General features: G+C 50.4%; 6 protein-coding genes and 1 non-coding gene across 7 annotated transcripts; 5 read left to right on the top strand and 2 right to left on the bottom strand.

Moving 5' to 3' along the window:
- Positions 1–2,313: 2,313 nt before the first annotated feature.
- Positions 2,314–2,872, bottom strand: ColSpa_08064 (ATP synthase subunit delta, mitochondrial; the record flags this gene model as incomplete). The annotated part of the gene is made up of 4 exons (XM_049274276.1): positions 2,314–2,346; positions 2,403–2,581; positions 2,654–2,807; positions 2,846–2,872. The coding sequence occupies 4 exons, from the start codon at positions 2,870–2,872 to the stop codon at positions 2,314–2,316; spliced, it is 393 nt and encodes a 130-aa protein (XP_049130233.1).
- Positions 2,873–3,791: 919 nt separating this feature from the next.
- Positions 3,792–3,906, top strand: ColSpa_rRNA_027. The gene has a single exon (XR_007414258.1). It is a non-coding gene; the product is annotated as a 5S ribosomal RNA (ribosomal RNA).
- A 992-nt stretch (positions 3,907–4,898) lies between these two features.
- Positions 4,899–6,713, bottom strand: ColSpa_08063 (cytochrome P450 monooxygenase fum15; the record flags this gene model as incomplete). Its single annotated transcript, XM_049274275.1, has 2 exons — positions 4,899–6,310; positions 6,479–6,713. 2 exons carry the CDS (start codon positions 6,711–6,713, stop codon positions 4,899–4,901), a joined length of 1,647 nt encoding a protein of 548 aa, XP_049130232.1.
- An 854-nt stretch (positions 6,714–7,567) lies between these two features.
- On the top strand, positions 7,568–8,523 carry ColSpa_08062 (vegetative incompatibility protein HET-E-1; the record flags this gene model as incomplete). Its single annotated transcript, XM_049274274.1, has 2 exons — positions 7,568–8,480; positions 8,501–8,523. 2 exons carry the CDS (start codon positions 7,568–7,570, stop codon positions 8,521–8,523), a joined length of 936 nt encoding a protein of 311 aa, XP_049130231.1.
- A 103-nt stretch (positions 8,524–8,626) lies between these two features.
- On the top strand, positions 8,627–9,913 carry ColSpa_08061 (vegetative incompatibility protein HET-E-1; the record flags this gene model as incomplete). The annotated part of the gene is made up of 1 exon (XM_049274273.1): positions 8,627–9,913. One exon carries the CDS (start codon positions 8,627–8,629, stop codon positions 9,911–9,913), a length of 1,287 nt encoding a protein of 428 aa, XP_049130230.1.
- A 730-nt stretch (positions 9,914–10,643) lies between these two features.
- On the top strand, positions 10,644–12,164 carry ColSpa_08060 (vegetative incompatibility protein HET-E-1; the record flags this gene model as incomplete). Its single annotated transcript, XM_049274272.1, has 2 exons — positions 10,644–11,045; positions 11,379–12,164. 2 exons carry the CDS (start codon positions 10,644–10,646, stop codon positions 12,162–12,164), a joined length of 1,188 nt encoding a protein of 395 aa, XP_049130229.1.
- Positions 12,165–15,817: 3,653 nt separating this feature from the next.
- Positions 15,818–17,926, top strand: ColSpa_08059 (uncharacterized protein; the record flags this gene model as incomplete). The annotated part of the gene is made up of 2 exons (XM_049274271.1): positions 15,818–16,206; positions 16,300–17,926. The coding sequence occupies 2 exons, from the start codon at positions 15,818–15,820 to the stop codon at positions 17,924–17,926; spliced, it is 2,016 nt and encodes a 671-aa protein (XP_049130228.1).
- Between the last annotated feature and the right edge of the window lie 394 nt (positions 17,927–18,320).

Genomic DNA, 18,320 nt, shown 5'->3' with positions numbered 1-18,320 from the left:
CGGACCCGTGCTGTTCAAATGTGTTTTGTAAAAGCTGGTTGCTGCTTCTTGTGCTGTGAAGTGATACCGCAGATGCTGGAGGTGATGCCTCTGGTTCCAACGGAGACATGACGGCGGAACTGTTTGAGTTTGGGTTCTTCAACAGAGGCGTACTTTTGGTCTCCATTGCAGCCAGTCTACTCTTCATCCGATTGGGACTCTGCAGCCAAGACGGCGAACGAGCGAGCCGGCTCCCTGCAAGCACAGGAGTAGACTCCGAGCCTCTCTTCTTGATTGGATCCACATCAAAGGACTGCGACCTTTCCAGTTCGTGAACATTCAAGGCCCTAGTGCGCTCAATACCCTCAGTAATGGCCATGTCAAAGCTAATTTGTTTCTCTCGGTTGAGGCCGTAAGTGTCAGCTTGGGACGCCATGTGTTCCATGGAGGGTGTCGACAATTCTGTTGCCCTCAAGACATTATCCTGAGAGGGTTGGGTTTTCCCTTCAATCGGAATGAAGCCTGCGGTAAGGTGCTCCATGATGTGTCGAGCACGCCTGAGGTCTTCGGTGTGGTGGTACATCTTGTCAATCTTGTCCTGGACTGGGTCGGTCAACGAATGATGTGAAGGCAATTGGTTCGAGCCATCCATCTTCTCCGAAGAGGCCTGCTCTACGATGCATGCAGTGCGGTGACAGCCAGGGTGATGGCCGGCATGAGTGACATAGCATCTGGGATTCCTATAGTCTCCGTGCGTCTCCCCGATGCTCGAGTCGGTCTTCTTAGGCACGCAATCTGATAGTCTCGATGCCTGTCCTGCCCGGACGTTTGTGTCAGTGATCTGAGGCTCGGCCGCAGTGGTTTTGATTATTCTGTCTGCACGGATAAAAGGATTGTCCTTCAGGGTAGTTAAAGTGGGCGTAGCTCCCTGGTTCGCCTGAGAAGCTTCCGCAGCCTTCAAAGTGGATGAAAATCGAGCGTGCTCTTCGGTAACCGTGTTACTTTCGCTCATCAGGGTTCTTTCCTGCGTGATTTCTGCGTGCTCAATATCAAGTGACTCCTTGTCGTCTGATATCTCGCTTGCACATTGAGGGCATACCGCATGCCCACACGTGTTGCAAGACGTTCGGGATGTAACTTCAGCTCCACAAGAGTGACAAATGTTGGATACGTACCGTGGAATGCTGTTGGTTCCATCTTGGTGACGTGAGAAGTCCTCTCCTTCGTCATCAGAGAGCCATCCAGACGGGCGAGAGATGCCAAACTCTGCAAAGATATCCCGAGCATGACGTCTTCGGATGGTTGACGTGGTGAGTTCAGTTCCCCGAGAGTAGCTCGAGAGAGCAGACTGATTGGAGAAGAGGCGGAACTGCTCTGGGTGTGATGAGGAATGCATTGAAAGTGTGGGTCTTATGGGATGTCGACTCTGTATCTTGCTTGGTCGTGGCCAGAGGCGGCCTGTCAAGGCGGTCTGGCGAAGTTGTGGGAGACCCAGGTTTGTCTCTTGTGGAAGTGTCAGATAGCCTGAGTGCTGCTGACACAAGACGGTTGTGGCACCTTGGCTGCTTCCCTGAGAGCCTCCTTCCTGCCCCCAGCCTAAGAACGAATGGTCTTGAGACGGAGCTTGGGATTCGGCAACCAGTGTGTTACGCGTTGCTGGCCTCGCAAAGATGTTGTTGGTTCGCTGACCCTAGCCGAACCAAGTACTCTCGCGTTCTCTCGTATCTAGAGGCGATGGCTTGCGGCCTACTACGCGAGTGGATGGTCGCCTCGTGAACTTCTGGCGTCTCGCCGACACTAAGCCCTCTGGGATGTCGCCATGGTCGGGCAGCACGATTGCAACATCGGCACGGGAAGGGCGGCAGCTGTCAACGAAGGGATCTTCCATATCAGGAGACAGTGGGTAGTGATTATGAAATGCTGTACAATGCTGGGATGAATGTAAGATGGTATTGTGATGGATGGGCCGTGGGCGTATGAGAAACAATGCTCCGTGACGGGCGATGCGGAACATTACCTAGGGAAGAGGATTTGCCTCAAGAGAGGTCAGGATAAATACGTTTTGGGGAAGTCGGGAGACTGCAGATAGGCAGGGACCGCCTCGCAGAAAGTGGACAAGACCGGCCGAGGTCCTGGCAGCACGAGTACCATCACAGGACGGAAGGGCCACCCCATACATGTAGCAAAATGCACGGCATGCACGAAGCAATGTTGGAGGGAGAAGGAACGCTAGAAAACGTCGCAAGTGGATTCAATTATGCGATGTTAGATGAGTTAGGGAATCCGAGTCTTTTGATGTACAACGTCATGTCACCCACGACCTTCTTTTACACTCTATTTCAGGGCAGCCTGCAGGCTCTCGAGGACCTGAAAAACAACTGTCAGCAATTGAAGAATGCAGACTACTGCTCGTGAAAACTAACCTCCAACTCAATCTTGGCCTCGGCGATATCCTGCTCGCTTCCGCTGCCGGAGGCAACCTTCTGGGCCTCGGCGATCTGGGACTTGACAGCCTCGGCGCTGAAGTCCTCGATGGGGTATCCCTCGGTGGCGTTGATGCTGAGGACGGAGTTGGGCTGGACAACGGCGAAGCCGCCGGACACTGTAGACAACATTTCCCGTCAGTTTTCTCACTCTTGTCATCCCTTGGAGGGCTGGTTATGATGTGACGTACGGAAGAACTGCTTGCTGGGGCCGCTCTCCTCGATAACCTCGACCAGGCCGGACTTCAGCTGCTCGATGGCGGGAACGTGGTTGGCGAGAACACCCATCTCGCCGGATTCGGCGGGGATGTTCACCTGGACAACATCCTGGGACTTGTAGATAGACTGCGGTTGCGGCAATTAGCTCCAATCCTTCAATTGACTCCCCCGTCGCGCCGAGTTGTTGTCATCGGCTCGTATCTCGTTCAATGGGCTCGTAAAACCCTGCATTCGTACCTGGTGAGGGAGCGACAAGCTCAGCTTGATCTGCAAATTGTTAGCGGGAGTTCGGGGGCCGGCTCGGAGGATGCAGGGCGGTGCTTGCCTTGTCCGGGACGGCATCTGCGTAGGTTCTGCGCTGGAGAGGAGCGCGGATGGCAGCGGGGCGGGCTCGGAGAGCCGCGCGCGCGAAGCGGAAAGAGTTCATGATGGGCTGAGCTGGCAATGGGGATGTGATGCTGAAGACAGCTCGGGTGAGGTCGCTGGCAGGAATCTTTCGGCTGAGTCCATTCGCGATTCGGCTAGCGGGAGAAACTTTGGTCACGCCGCAGAGCACATGACCCGCTGTGCACGGAGCAGCACCGTTTGTTCATAACAAGCTCTTTGTCGAGGCGAACACGCATTGGTACATTCCCCCCCTCCCCCCCCCCAAATCATATATGCATCTAAGCAGCTCCATAGTACCTGTCTACAGCGATCTTGACATCGCCTACTTGAACGACATGACACTAACGCTCCGTTTACCCGTGATGATTTTATTTGCTCAAGTCATTTTCCACACTCTAAATCCGAGTCTTCGTGAGTCTGGCTATTGCCTTCAACGACGGATTCTTGAACTCACCGGGAAAGCACCTCGTGTTCAACTTCACTCGTCAAATTGAAAAACTGGGCCTGCTGAGTAACCTTCGCGGAAAGTACAAGAAAACACCCGTCAAGATGGCAACTTAGAGCTCGTCCTGCTGATACAAGAGCTCTATGTGGAGAATTTAATTGCTATTGATGAACATTTTAATGACTGACTGGCTGAAGCCGATGGCTTGAACCCAAGGGTGCTCGGACAGCCGCCGTCTTCTTTCCAATATAATTCACCTAACTTTGTTAAATAACCACATACGACCATACCCATTGGAAAACTCGGGATCCCGTCCGCTCTCCCATAGATAAGCCAATGAGGGCCGGATTAGTAGTTGGGTCGGTGACGACCAGCGAATACCTGGTGTTGTATGTATTTTTTGCGTTTTGTTTGATTTCATCCCGCTGCTGGTGAGGGGAGGCTTGTCTAGAAGAGCGGATTCCCCTACTGACTAACCCTTACGCCGTTTGATAGGTCAGCCGTCCGGCCATATAGCGTTGACTATTTGCTTCTTTTATTCTTTTAACAAAAAAACGGCTGTGACTCCTGTCCCCTCTCAGTCCTATGCGGCTTAACCCCTTCACCCCTTTCTTCTCTTGTCATTCACCATTTTCTTCTTTCTTTTGTGCCTCGCGGCTTTTCGGTGGTATTTCTTTTCTCTAAAGCATATTGGTTCTACCTTCTTTCGACTACCTACGCAATATGTCACACCTATCATTTAACCCATTAAGGTATTGATTTATTGCTATGGTTTAGAATACCAACGTGTTAGTTAGAGATAACTGTTATTAGTATTATTATCAATTGATGGCTTTGCAAAGAGAATGTTCTCTTCAAACAAGTCTTCGTCATAGGTGATGCCGACTTCAATAGGAAAAGCCGCATCCAATGTAGGCAACACCGAGTATGAGGAACGTGCAATTCGCCAACATATGTAAGAATCACCGTCTAGTGATGGGTTGCAGCCATAAGCAATGTTGTACCTGAGTGTGGTGTCGCTTTGGTCGGTATCGGGCCACTGGCATATCCTAAAGGCCAGTCTGGCTGCTGCTGCCACAGCAGGTATTTCTATCAAGCCGCCAACAATGGGAATTATTTGATTGATTAATTTTGTGATTGCCATGTATTTGTTTTCCCGTTGCGACGCAGCGTTTTAAGGATGTCAGGGTTCTCATCCTTGCCCCTGACTGTCGAGGCTTATACCCCCACCCTTTAGCCCATCCGCTGGTGCATACGCCGTCTACCTATCTCATCACACGGGCTAAAATGTCGAGTGTACTAGACTTGAGCTTACCATTAAGTAACCTTGCGTTAACCTCCTTAGCTGACTATTTCCCCCCAAACTTGCTTAGCCTAGATCGAATCTAGTCTAAAGCTTTCACCCAACACGGCATGCAATACCCTTCTTTCCCCTTCACCCGGGGTCGATCTACGACCTGCACTTCCCCATATACCTCGTCCATGGCCTTATGCCTTATGAACATGAATCTTAGCACCAAGATTGCCAAACTGACCTTGAACTCGGCAACCGCCATCTTATAGCCGGGACAGCTCCGTGGCCCGATTGAGAAGGTCATCAAGTGGCTCCATCCAGGCAATTCTTTCCTCGCCTTTTCACCATCACCCGTCACGGTGCGTGGCAGCCCGCCATCGTAATACTCATGCTCGGGATCCTCGATCCATCGCTCCGGCCTGAATAAGTGGGCTGTAGGTCCCCAGAACCGCGATGACACATTGACCCATTTCTGCGCGATGACCACGTCATCGCCACGACTTAGGTGTATCTTGTCTACCCAGCTTCCGTCACGTAGCTGTCGAGATCTACTGAGCGGAATGCAGTCGTCCCTTGAGACGGTTCTGGGTATCGAGTGCGCCGAACTATACATCCGAAAGGTTTCTTTGGCGATGGCATCCAGATAAGGGAGACGCTCGAGAGACCTGAAATTTTCTTGCCAGTCACGGTTATCCGGCGGCGGGCAGATGAGCTCTTTTCGCAGACGGCGCTGTGTCTCGGGGAAGTTTGTAAGCGCGAAGAGCGCATACGACATCTCTGAGGCGTTGTTGTCGTACCCTCCCAGGAGGAAAGTTGGGACCATGGAGACAACCTCGTCATCGTCCAGACGGGCCCCCCCCGTAGTGCTGATATTCGACTTGACGATGAGACTAAGAATATCTCTAGCTCTTGCTGTCTCATCGCCGTCCTGCATTTGAATTCTCCTCTTCGCGTTCTCGACGAGATCTTTGCTAATTCGCCGGACATGCCGCTTGTACTTGTCTAGGGTCTTCTGTTCCTGGCTGAACAGGCTACCCAGCGTGCCAAACCAGTTGAAATGAGATCTCAGAGACGAGTATATAGACCCTGTCGCTGCACTCTTTGCGACGTTGACTAAAGCATCCTCTAACTCGCTACGCTGTCCACTCAGTGAGTGGAAGTCATGTTGGAATCCAGCGGTGCCAATGATATCCAAGGACAAGGCCTCGAATTCCCGGTAGGCGTTGATCTCCATACACTTTGTCTCCTGATTAGCTGTACTAGGCAGCTTCTGTGTCCATCGATCAGCCAAAATGTGCGACTTTTCATAGAAAATGGCCGCCATTCCCTCGACTGCAGCAGACGTCAAAGCGGGTCCGATGACCTTTCTTTGCCTCCGATGCTGCTCGCCGTCCACAGCCACAAGCCCATCTCCAAAGAGCATCCGAGCGACTCTCATCTGCACCTCAGCTCGTACATACGTCTGGCTGTTATTCAACACGTAGCTGATGGCTTCTGGGTCCCCTAAAACACTAGAGAAGTTTGTATGACTTAGTGACATACCATCATAACGTTCAAAGGGAAGAGGCGCCGAGAAAGGCCTGGTGTAGGTTTCTACAGGCATGCATACATTAAAAATAACGGATACGTACATTGTAGGACGTCGATTTGCGAAGGGGGCATACCACACACCATCGTAATCATCGCAGAGTTCTAGCAGCTTCGTCGACATTTCAAAACACTCGATCTCAGAAGGGGTGAGAAAGCCGAAGAACCAGTGTTTTATTGGCGGTCCTCGGAAACGTGCGATGGCTGGCGAATAAGGTCGTCTCCAGTACACCCATAGTGGAATCAGAATGTACCTGAAGGCGGCGAGCACCGTGACGTGAAGAAGAATTGGAACGTACAAGGAGACATCAACGGACATTCTGACGATGTTTCGGTAGAAAGTTAACTCGTGGTTCGGTGATACGTGGCAAGAGGGGCCTGTTGTTATCCAAGCACTGGGCTTTATGAAGCTCAGATCTTCCCTTTAAAAATGTCGCTAGTTGCCAGTCGCCAGCTGAAGCGAGCATGCATAGAGGTAACAGAACACCTACACGGTCGCTTTTCTAGGACGACTTCCCTTTTTCTAGTTGTTTCTAGCAACTAGGTTCAAGAGCTGGCCTAGTCAAAGCGACGGTAGCATCATAAAGCCCAGCCTCTTTGGTTGTGCAGTCTGACGTAGTTGCTGACCACCCTTATGCATATAACATGTGCTACCTGCCTTAGTCACGGCAAACATCCAATCATTTATCTCAAGGAAGCAGTGAACAAGGCTGCCGACTGCAGAGTTAGGAGACGTCATCATAGTTGCTGCACTTGACGCAGGCAATATCTACAATTACCCCTCCATTCGCCTGTCCCTTCCACATCCTTTCATAATACTCTCCATGCCCCTGCCTCAGCTGCCTGTTGTGGGATTCACATTTTCGGCACCCGGCTGCAACAGGAGATATCGAACTACTCTATAGTACAACACATATCTTGCATGTGGAATCCATTCCCTTCGGAAGACGCAAGCTGACTATGTAGCGATGTCGTTGGTATAGAAGGAACTGCCGAGAGCTTCGTCGCCTGCGCCAGCAAGAATTTGATTGTAAGTCTAAGCGGTAGCTCACGATGAGCCACACCTAGGTTTGGGCTTTCACGTATGGTATCACATATGGTGGCTGACGCGCCGAAGGTGAGAATTCAGACTTCGTCTGCTCAGGTATCATCAACCTAAGCAGACCGGCAATGATGCGACTGCTTCACCGCAAAGATGACGGCGGCTTTTGCTTAGTTCAGTGTCCCGAGAACCAAACACCTCACTATGCTATACTATCCCACACGTGGATCGGAGACGACGGAGAGGTTACCTTCGAAGACATGATGGACGGAAATGCTCATTTGAAGGCTGCCAGCTACAACAAGATTCTCTTTTGTGTGGAGCAAGCTGCCAAGGATGGCCTCGAATATTCCTGGGTAGACACCTGTTGTATCAACAAATCAAGCAGTGCAGAGCTGCAGGAGGCCATCACAACGATGTTTGCCTGGTACCGCAAAGCCTCAAGGTGTTATGTCTATCTATCAGATGTTTCGACGACACAGGGTCCTCTGTGGGAATCGACTTTTCGGAACAGCAGGTGGTTTACTCGAGGATGGACTTTGCAAGAGCTCATTGCACCGACGTCCGTTGAGTTCTTCTCAGTCCGGGGCACAAGATTAGGCGATAAGAAGTCGCTCGAGACGCTGATTCATGAGATCACTGGGATCTCCCATCAGGCTCTACGCGGCGCTGATATGTCGGATTTCAGTGTTACCGAGCGACTGTCGTGGGCGGAGAACCGGCAGACTCAACGGAAAGAAGACAAAGCATACTCTTTGCTCGGAATTTTTGGTGTTTTCATGCCCCTGATTTATGGAGAGGGAAGCAACGCTTTCATACGGTTGCAGGAAGAAATTGAGAAGAAGCATGCGGATGTTGCCAGACAGAATGAGTTACTGTCGAAGCTGCCCGTGGTTCCTCAAGCGACATTCAACTCATTAGAAAATCAGCACAGGTCCACGTGTCTTCAAGGCACTCGAGTTGAGCTGCTGAGAGAGATTTTGGAATGGGCTGATGGGCCAGACAAGAGTTGCATCTTCTGGCTCAATGGCATCGCGGGCACGGGTAAGTCCACAGTTGCTCAGACGATAGCCAGGACGTTTCATGATAGAGGGTGCCTTGGAGCAAGTTTCTTCTTTTCGAGGGGCGGTGGAGACGTCTCTCGTGCCGATAGGTTGTTTACATCTCTTGCATGGCAGCTGGCAACAAAGATGCCGCAGCTAAAAGGGTATATTGGTGAAGCGATCATGGAGCAGCAAAACATTGCGGACCAATCTCTCCGCGACCAGTGGGACCAACTAATCCTCAAGCCACTTTCGAAGCTTAGTAGCAAGGCCTTCCTTCCAACAATCATGGTAGTGATGGATGCGCTGGACGAGTGCAACAGCGAGAGAGACGTTCGAATAATCCTTAGGCTCTTGGCCTCGACTAAGTCGCTGAAGAACATTCGCCTGCGGGTTTTTGTCACAAGCAGGCCTGAGATCCCTGTCCGCTGCAGCTTCTTCCGGATACCGGAAGCGGAACGACAAATCTTTGTTTTACACGACATTCTGCCGGAAGTTGTCGATCATGACCTCGGTATCTTCTTTGAGGACAGCTTCAACAGGATCAGAGAAGAACGCGGCTTTGCCAAAAGCTGGCCGGGAATGCAAATTATCAAGCGCTTGGTCAATATTTCTGGTGGCCTCTTCATCTGGGCTGCGACAGCGTGCCGTTTTATCCGGGAGGGCAGAAAGCTTGCCACGAAACGCATATCCAATCTGCTTGTTGGTCAGTACTCCAGCGCCGGCCCCGAAAAGAAACTGGATGACATCTATACAACCGTTTTAAGAGGCTGTATCCAGGCAGACTACGATGATGAGGAGAAAAAGGAGGTTTGTGGTACGTTGCGGGAGGTCCTAGGAAGCATCGTCGTTCTATTCTCGCCACTTTCAATCGACTCGCTGTCACATTTGCTCCCCATGTCGTCGAGCGACATCAAAGACACACTTGCAGACTGTCACGCGATTCTCAACATACCCACCCAGACAAACCGACCAATTCGTCCGCATCATCCGACATTCCGTGATTTTCTTCTCAACAAGGATCGGTGCTACGACGCAGCCTTTTGGGTGGACGACAAGGCGGCACACAAGTCAATGGCGAACAACTGCATACAGCTCATGATGAAGACACTCAGAATAGATATATGTGACGTGCGGTTACCAGGCACCCTTGCCAAGAAAATTGACCCAAATTGGATCAAGGAACGCATTCCTCCAGAGCTCGAATACGCAGGTCGGTACTGGGTGCATCATTACCGCGAAAGTGGAATGGAACCCTATGATGGCAGTCAAGCTCATCGTTTTCTTGAAGACTTCTTCCTGCAATGGATTGAGTTGATGAGCCTGACGGGTCACGTGTCTGAAGTCGCTATGACAATACGGATGTACGAAGCTCTAATTGTGGTGAGTATGCTCTCATTACGCTGCTTGAACAAGCTACAAAAGGGCGGCTAACACGATGTTGCTTAGGCCAACGAAAGCCCTCGTCAACTGGGATTTGTTCGAGATGCGAGACGATTCATTTTTGCTTTTCAGACCATCTTCGAAGTGGCGCCTCTTCAGACCTATTGTGCTGGCCTTGTGTTTAGTGACCCCAGCAACAGGCTGCGGTACCATTTCTGGAACCAGATGCGAAACTGGATTGAAGATGCACAAGTCATGGAATCTTCCGCGAAAAGGATAAAAAAAACCAATTACGGGCAAGACGTTCTTTGCTAACGACATCGAATTCACCCCAGATGGCCGACAGATTGCATCTGGGGCTGTGGTCGAAGCGGTGAGACTTTGGGATGTAGCTACCAAAGCTAAACTGGGCACACTCGTGGGTCAGACGGAAAAGGTCAGCTCTGTGGCGATCTCGGCAGACGGGTCAATGATCGCGTCGGGGGCGGACGACGCGACTGTCATGATCTGGGATTTCAGATCAAGGGCTGCGCTTCATAACCTCCAGGGGCACTCACGCTGGGTGAATTCTGTGGCTTTCTCATCGGATGGCAAGCTCCTCGCATCAGGATCAATGGACGAAACTGTTCGGATATGGGATGCTGAGAAAGGAAAAGAACTCTACGCACTGAAAGATAACTCGAGCTGTGTCAACTGCGTAGCTTTCTCTCCTGACGGATCGTTCATTGCTTCGAGCTCAGCAGATCGGATGGTTCGCGTCTGGAATGTTCAAAACAGAGAGATGTCTATGTTGCTGGATGGCCATGCAGGTGCTGTTAACTGCGCCCGATTCTCCCCCGACGGGCAGCGGATCGTTTCTGGAGCCGATGATACAACTCTCAAGCTGTGGGATATGAACGCAGAGACAGAACATACGACGCTAAAAGGTCATCGTGGAAGAGTCATGGCTGTTACATTCTCCCCCAATGCTCTTCTTATCGCCTCGGGTTCCGAAGATATGACAGTTATGCTCTGGAACGCAACCACCGGATCTTTACTGGGTACGCTCAGAGGCCACACAAGCGGCATCAATGCTGTTGCGTTCTCTCCCGATAGCCGACTTCTAGCATCAGGTTCTTTCAATGACGAGGTGCGACTTTGGGATGCCAGAACCGGAGAGTCACTTGGGGAGTTCGATGAATTCGTTGAAGATGACCTGCCCTTCCTGCGGGAGAAACTAAAATCCCTTAGGTTAGAAGCCAACGCAGCTACGCAAGAAGGCTTAAAAGGGCATTCGAGTGCAATAAGCCATTTGGTCCGTTCTCCGGATGGTCAGTTAGTCGCTTCTGGCTCAAGCGATACTACGATCAAATTATGGACTAAAGACGGGGAGCAACGCCTACAACTGGAAGGCCATACGGACAGTATCAGCTACCTTGCATTCTCATCAAACTCGCACCTGATCGCTTCATGCTCAGCAGATAAAACAATAAAGCTCTGGAGCACAGACACGGGAGCAGAACAGCACTCATTCCAGAGGCATTCTGACAGTGTCCGCCTGGTCCGATTCTCCCCTGATGGCAGGCTCCTTGCTTCATGCTCTACAGACAAAACAGCTATTGTTTGGAACGTAGAAACAGGAAGCATGACCATCAGGCTCTCTGGCCATGCAGACACAGTGAATGATGTCCAATTTTCTCCGGGGAACATTCACATTGTAGCTTCGTGCTCAGCGGATGCGACTGTCAAACTATGGGACATTTCTACTGGGACGGTGTCCCAAACGCTCGAAGGCCACACGGAAACAGTAAATTCCGTCGCGTTCTCGTCGGACGGCAATCTTCTGGTGTCTTCGTCAGCGGATACGACTGTCAGGCTTTGGAATGCAGCTGGAACTTCCCACGGTGTGCTTGAAGGCCATACACTTCCCGTCAACTCCGCAGCGTTCTCTTCAGACGACGCGCTTGTAGTTTCTTGCTCAGATGATCTGACTGTTAGGATCTGGGACCTGAAAAGCACATTGATACTACGGATATTCAGACTCAAGGTTGCGGTTTGTGCCGTGAACTTTTCTGCTTGCCGCCGGTACATTGAGACTGACAGAGGGGTACTGGCTGCCAGTACGGCTTTTCCCGGTTCTTCTTTGTCCTTGAAAGATTATGTATCCACAATTTTTGTGTCGAAAGATTGGGTTAGAAAGGACGGAGAGAATGCTTTTTGGCTTCCGGATGAGTATCACGCTACTTGCGTAGCCATCCTGGAAGATACGATTGTCATGGGACACTCAACCGGAAGCATCGCATTTATTCGTTTCTCTAAATGATAACTACACTCTTTTTGTTACGCTGTATCCTACAGCGTACGAGACCGTTTGATTTGAGAGAGTTTAGCAATCTCATGGAGGAAGTTAGGGACAAACTATGGCTTTCATAATTGTGCTCTACAGAAATCTGCCTTCCTTTAGTCAAATTGTTAGCCTTACGCAAGCTGTTTATGTATAGTCATAGTAGTTATATTTATTTTAACATTCTGTTATGTTCATTTGGTGATTCGCGGAAAGGGTCTGGGCCCCACGTCCTCATGATTCAAAGGTACAAACTGCTGAATACTCAATGGTTTAGATCTGTCAGATATAGGGAACCTTGACCCCTCTACTACCTTTTACTAATCAAAGGACTTTCCGCACTCAAACTGCAAAGATCGTACGAATCCAAGCAAGCCTGTCGACCCAGCATTACAGCTTCATGCCCCCTTTTCGTCATTTCCGCTTCATAATCGGCTAGTGCTTCTCCACGAAGCTTCTTGCCTTGGTGCCATAACTTTAGTTGTTCCTTGAGGTTTGCTGCATCCCTAATTCCATGATTAACTGCTTGGCCTCGGTCTACTCATTGATTTAAGTCAGCTTGTTGTACAAACTAAGAACCATTTGAGACTCATACACATCGTCATGGCATGGGCTGCATCACCAATCAGTGTGACTCTGCCGTCAAAGCCTGGCCACGAAACTGTAGGCCAATCCGCCAAGGTGATGTTTGAGACGAAAGTATCCTCAGGGATATTTTCTATAGCCTCTCTTAAGGTCCTTTCGAAGCCAGTGCCGGCTGATGCTGCAGATCTCATTTTGGCAAGCCGGCCGGCATTTGTCTTTGGTACAGCGTCCTCCGGCCCCTTAATGACCCAGCTAATGTCTAACTGAGCCTCGTAGTAAGGACTATCTGTTTCAGAGCTTCCATTTACGTCTGGCGTAGAGAGAGTTGAGTAGAATAAATAGATTCCTGTGTCAGAATGACTGCCCTGGAACATCAAAGGGTCGATACTCCGTAGCGGATCAATTTCTTCATGATTCAGTCGCACTGTGACGGACAAGTAGTGTGCTGGTAGCAGATTCAGGCGACCCAGTTCTTCTCCCATCAGAAGCCGCCTAATTTTGCTTCCGCTGCCATCCGCTCCGACGAGTACCGAGCCTTCGACCTTGGTACCATCGACAAAAGATACGGCAATGCCGTTCTCAGTGCGTTGAAAGCCTGAGATGGATTTGGCCCAGTGCACATCGATTCCTTTGGTAAGCAGTCTTCGTAGTTTCAGACGGCTCACTCGACGCCTGAAACTGGGCGGGATAACGTATCGAGGCTTTGCTGTCTTGAGATCTAGAAAGAAATATCGTCCAGTATCTGACACCATCGTTGCACCGGATCAGCATAAGCTCGCTTCCCCCCATTCGAAACAATAACTGTTGAGTAAACTTGCTGTACCTTTGAGACCTTGTTGACGATCGACTTGGATGGAGTCCAGTTCCTCGAACAGAAAAGGAGGCAGACATTCCTCCAGGGCGGGCAGAGCCCAGTACAAAGATAGACCCCAGCCAGCAGACCTTGCGTCGAGACACTGGTCACGCTCATAGATCTGGAACGGTATGCCTTCTTTCTTAAGACTCTGTGCGAGCGTAAGGCCGACGATGCCTGCTCCGGCTATGATAATAGGCAACTGCTGAGAAGGTAACATTCTGCACGGTTAGCTCCAGCAACTCAGCATGCTCGATCATTAATGTCAGTTTTGGAATAAATATACTCAATTTACCACCTGAACCAGCCGGGAGTCGGCAACTAAATCACGCGCTGCTGCCACCCCGAGGAGGATGAGCAGCTCTATAAGTAGGCCGAACCAAAGGAGCACGGAACGGAAGAACTATCCCTTCGGGTGCTGCAACACACCATATTTGTCAAGAACTGAAGTATGCATTCCACACGGGTGACAAAAAGGATGGCACACTAAGCCACGTCACTACTTCCCCGCACCAACACCGACACCCCCTTTTTCGATTGCTTCAATCTCGCTAACATCTGCCTATTTCTCTATTTTTCTGTTCTTGCTTCACAAGTCAGATACTAAAATGGCTGGAAATCCATGTGATACATGAATAGAGCGAGGATCTTTGGTGTCTTCTAGGTCATATAACTGTTCTAGCCAGGATACCCTGAACAGTAAGCGTTGAATAACTGTTGGATTGGTTTAGAGTATAGGTTAATTTTGTCAAAAGTAGGGGTAAAAGCAGTATATTGAACGTATGCGTGTTATTCGCAAATGATTGTACAATTCCGCCGCTTTGGTCAGCAGCATAGCTATGCTTACTCCCAACTTTACTCGCAGCAACTTCACCTACAAATTAAACCAATGCTAAGGGCAAGGCTCAAGGTGACTAACATAGGCTTACCCTCTTCTCACCTCTACTCCCCGTCAGCCCAAGTTAAAGCGGCCACAGATCAGTCCCCACACTCAATGCGGATTTGGGACAAAACTCTTGTTGCGGGTGACTATATAGGATTACTGACATGCCGCTGACCGCTTCGAGCAACTGCACGGGGCATAGATAGAGGCGCAGCACATTGTGCTTGCAAACTACGCATCATCCAGTGCTCGCCGGGCGCGTTTGGTCCCAAAGCCAGCTTTTCTGGAGAAAAAGGACTGGCTTTGCAGAGCAGCTACGGAATACGCCGGGCTGCAAGTTAGAAAAGAAAGTGGGAATGTACCGTAAACAGGATTGATAAGCATCGTCAACCTATCGGTTGGTCAGGGCCTGCGGCAGTACTCTGCACTGGTCATTGTTCAGTGGCTCAGTCCCGAACTGTAAAGTCACCTAAAGCGCTCAGGCACCAAGAGCGGCCAACTGTCGACTCAGACTTAACCTTGTTAGAGCGACATCCCTCATTGACAAAACGCTAAAATACCACATAAACAGTCAGGCTTACTTTCTGAGATGTCTCTGTGTCGGGCTCACCATGTTCTGCTCCGTCCGTTTTGAGGAGCAATGCCCACGATTTCAGGTTGGTGAGGCCATCATGAAAAGACTGCTTCCGCTCCATCTAGAAGAGACTAGTGAGGGCCGGAATACTAGTTGGGTCGGTGACGACCAGCGAATACCTGGTGTTGTGTGTATTCTTTGCGTTTTGTTTGATTTCATCCCGCTGCTGGCTCGAGATTGATCTCTGTCTTTACTGCTCATCTGACCAGGTAGGTTCGCAAAGATGCAGAGGATTGTTGAACGGCTTCCCATTAGGAAAGACGTTGTGGCTGCTGTCCTTCTAAACGTGTAGTTATCTTTGGTAACTTGGGATACTTCAGCGACTGTAAAGGACTTTGGTAGCGATTCCTCCACATCATATGATGCTCACTCTTTAGCTTCTCGTACTTAGTTGCATGCGCCTCTGCAATTCCGCCGTCAGCCGAAAGCTCCTTCAAGGCACTAGCAGAACCCGGCGTATTACCTGCATATTCTAGGACTTCCCAATGTTCAAGAGCCAATAGAATCGCCGCAGTACATCCCTCGTCAGGCCCACTGTCTAATGCGGTGTCAGCCGTTCATGGCTACCTGGAGATGCATCTTCTCGTCTTACAACTTCATGCTTACTGATATCGTCCCTGTGATATTCGTACCGCCGTAGCCCCGGGTGAAATATTCAGATAGCACATGTCGCGATCATGTCGCTTTGCGAATTCTGCGCAAAACTCAATATTGAGCAACTGGACGCGACAGACGTTCGTTTCCACCCCAACCTAAAGGCGCTCCAGCAAAGCGCTGCTACAAGATGCCCCTTCTGCACCCTTTGCTACACCCGTGTCATGGAAGACAGCCACCACAGCATCACCGACGCTCTGCTCAATGATCGGGTACCAGAAGGCTACGAAAAGGAATCATTCTTCCCGAGCGTCTGGCTTCATGGCGAAGTGAGGCAAGCCAGCCGTGGTGTCTCTAAAGAAATTCCAGGATGTAGTATTTGGATCTCATGTGGAAGGCTGCATCCGGACGGTGGTCAGGGAGAGACCAATAAGCCTGGTATGCCATTTGCCTCGCGTCTGTCTCTGTTTGCGTAAGTTTCATATCTAGTACTCGTTGCTCTATTCTTGGGCGACTGAATATGCTCACAATCTGAATACATTGGACAACATCTAACCATCAGCAGAGGCCTCACAACGCCGGCAGCGTCCAAATTCATTGAACGGTTCTCGAATGCAGACCACGATCCTGACCTTTATATACACTTGGCCGGTTGGCGCTTGAGAAAGTGCAAAGCCTCTCACAAGCTCTGCAAGCCGAGGTCGTTGGAGATGCCAACTCGCATCATTGCGGTTGGTAAAGCTAGCCAGAAGCCGCGGCTAATAGTTACGAATGGCCTACAAGAGCCATATATGGCTCTGTCCTACTGTTGGGGTCCTGGGAGAGACACCTTCACTTTGACCCATAAGACCAAAGATGAGCTTCTCGGTGGCGTCATAGAAGAGAAGCTGACCAAGACTCATCAAGAGTCAATCCACTTTGCGCGCTCTCTGGGCATCGACTACGTGTGGATCGATGCACTTTGCATCACACAAGGCGATGCTGATGACTGGGCTTTCGAATCGCAACGCATGGCACAAGTTTACGGCAACGCAGCTTTGACTATAATCGCCGGTCGTTCGACGGACGCCCGTGACGGCTTCCTCACAAACAGACTTGGTCAAAAGGTCCCACCGTGCGCTCTACGGCTCTCGCCAGACACAGAAGACACGGTCAATGTCTGTCTTCCAAGGTCTACCGTCATCGGGCCGGTATCCACGCGCGGATGGTGTTTCCAGGAAGAAAAGCTCTCGACTCGGGCCATCATATTCGGCCAGGAGCAGATCATTTACCAATGCCGCACCGAAAAGAATTGGGAGGATGGTCAAGTCGATTTCCAAGACCTCAAACCCACCTTCCTTACCCCGGGCTTCTCTACCGGCGTTGCGCATTCGGCAGCCGATAGAGAGACTACCCTTATGATGTGGTACGAGTTCGTCGACATGTACACAATGCGGGCTTTATCGAACCCTCACGATGTCTTTGCAGCCATTGCCTCCATCGCGAAACTTGCTCAAGACGTGCTGAGATCTTGCTATCTCGCTGGGATATGGGAAGAAGACTTGGTCAGGGGCTTGTTGTGGAAACCGCGTCATCAGGTACACGCGTTTTTCAAAGAGCCATTGACACGTCCGAAACCAACTCCCTTCGCACCAGCGCCGGTAATCCGCGCGCCATCCTGGTCCTGGGCGTCTGTAGAAGGCCCCCTGCGTCGCATCTACAACCCGAGAAAATCAAAGTTGTTCCAGGATAGCAAATATGTCAAGATAAAGCCCCGGCTGGGAAAGAGGTGGACGGCAACAGACGACTGCGGCGTTACAGCACTGCATATGCCGTATTGTGAACTGAAGATTCTGGGACGCTTGGCAAAGGTTATTTTGATCAAGACTGACGTGGTAGAGTGGTTCGAGGCTGACAAGTCGAGGAAGCGATGGCTCCCTTACAAGAAGATGTTGAATCATGCAGTCTTGCTTGCCTCAACCAAGGAAAACTCGGATGCGGCAAGTTCAGGTGACATTGTGGTCGCTGTTGGGGCTTTCGATGTAGCTGATGAGGGAGAAAAGCTTGAAGAGGTCTGGTGCCTTCCGCTGATCGAGACCGAGGGTTTGATGGTTATACAGAATGAGGCCAAGTGGAAGCGTGTCGGTTGGTTCGTTTTGAGGAACGAATCTTGGTTCGAGGACAAGTCGGAGGTTGAAGTAGATCTCATCTGACGTGAAATCAGTTCAAGCAAGTCATCCGTCTTCGTAGCAATCATCAGCAAGAACCTTGTCTCAGGCTGTTATTGTGGTCTCAAAGTCTGCCGCTGTCTTGTCGAGGCGAAGGGACTGTCGCCAGCCTGTTGAAAAGTGATTAGCTCGGGGGTTCAAAGAGGTACAAGGGGCCTATGAAGGGCATTGGAAACGTTTACAAAGTGGACGAGCTCTTGATTCATCGCGAACAAGCCCCTGAGTACAGAGTCATTGCAATGCCGACGAGGATCAAGTGAACTTGATTGTTCCGAGACAGTTCAATGAATACGGGTCATTGGTATGTGTACTGAGCTGGATTTCATCATCAAATCAACTTCCACTCCATATCAGTTGAATCTTTTCAAGCAAGATCCGC

The sequence above is a fragment of the Colletotrichum spaethianum genome, assembly GCF_022836535.1.
Source record: "Colletotrichum spaethianum MAFF 239500 DNA, contig21, whole genome shotgun sequence".
Lineage (NCBI taxonomy): Eukaryota > Fungi > Ascomycota > Sordariomycetes > Glomerellales > Glomerellaceae > Colletotrichum > Colletotrichum spaethianum.
Note: the sequence above shows the minus strand (reverse complement) of the source record. Positions and strands in the feature narration are given on the sequence as shown.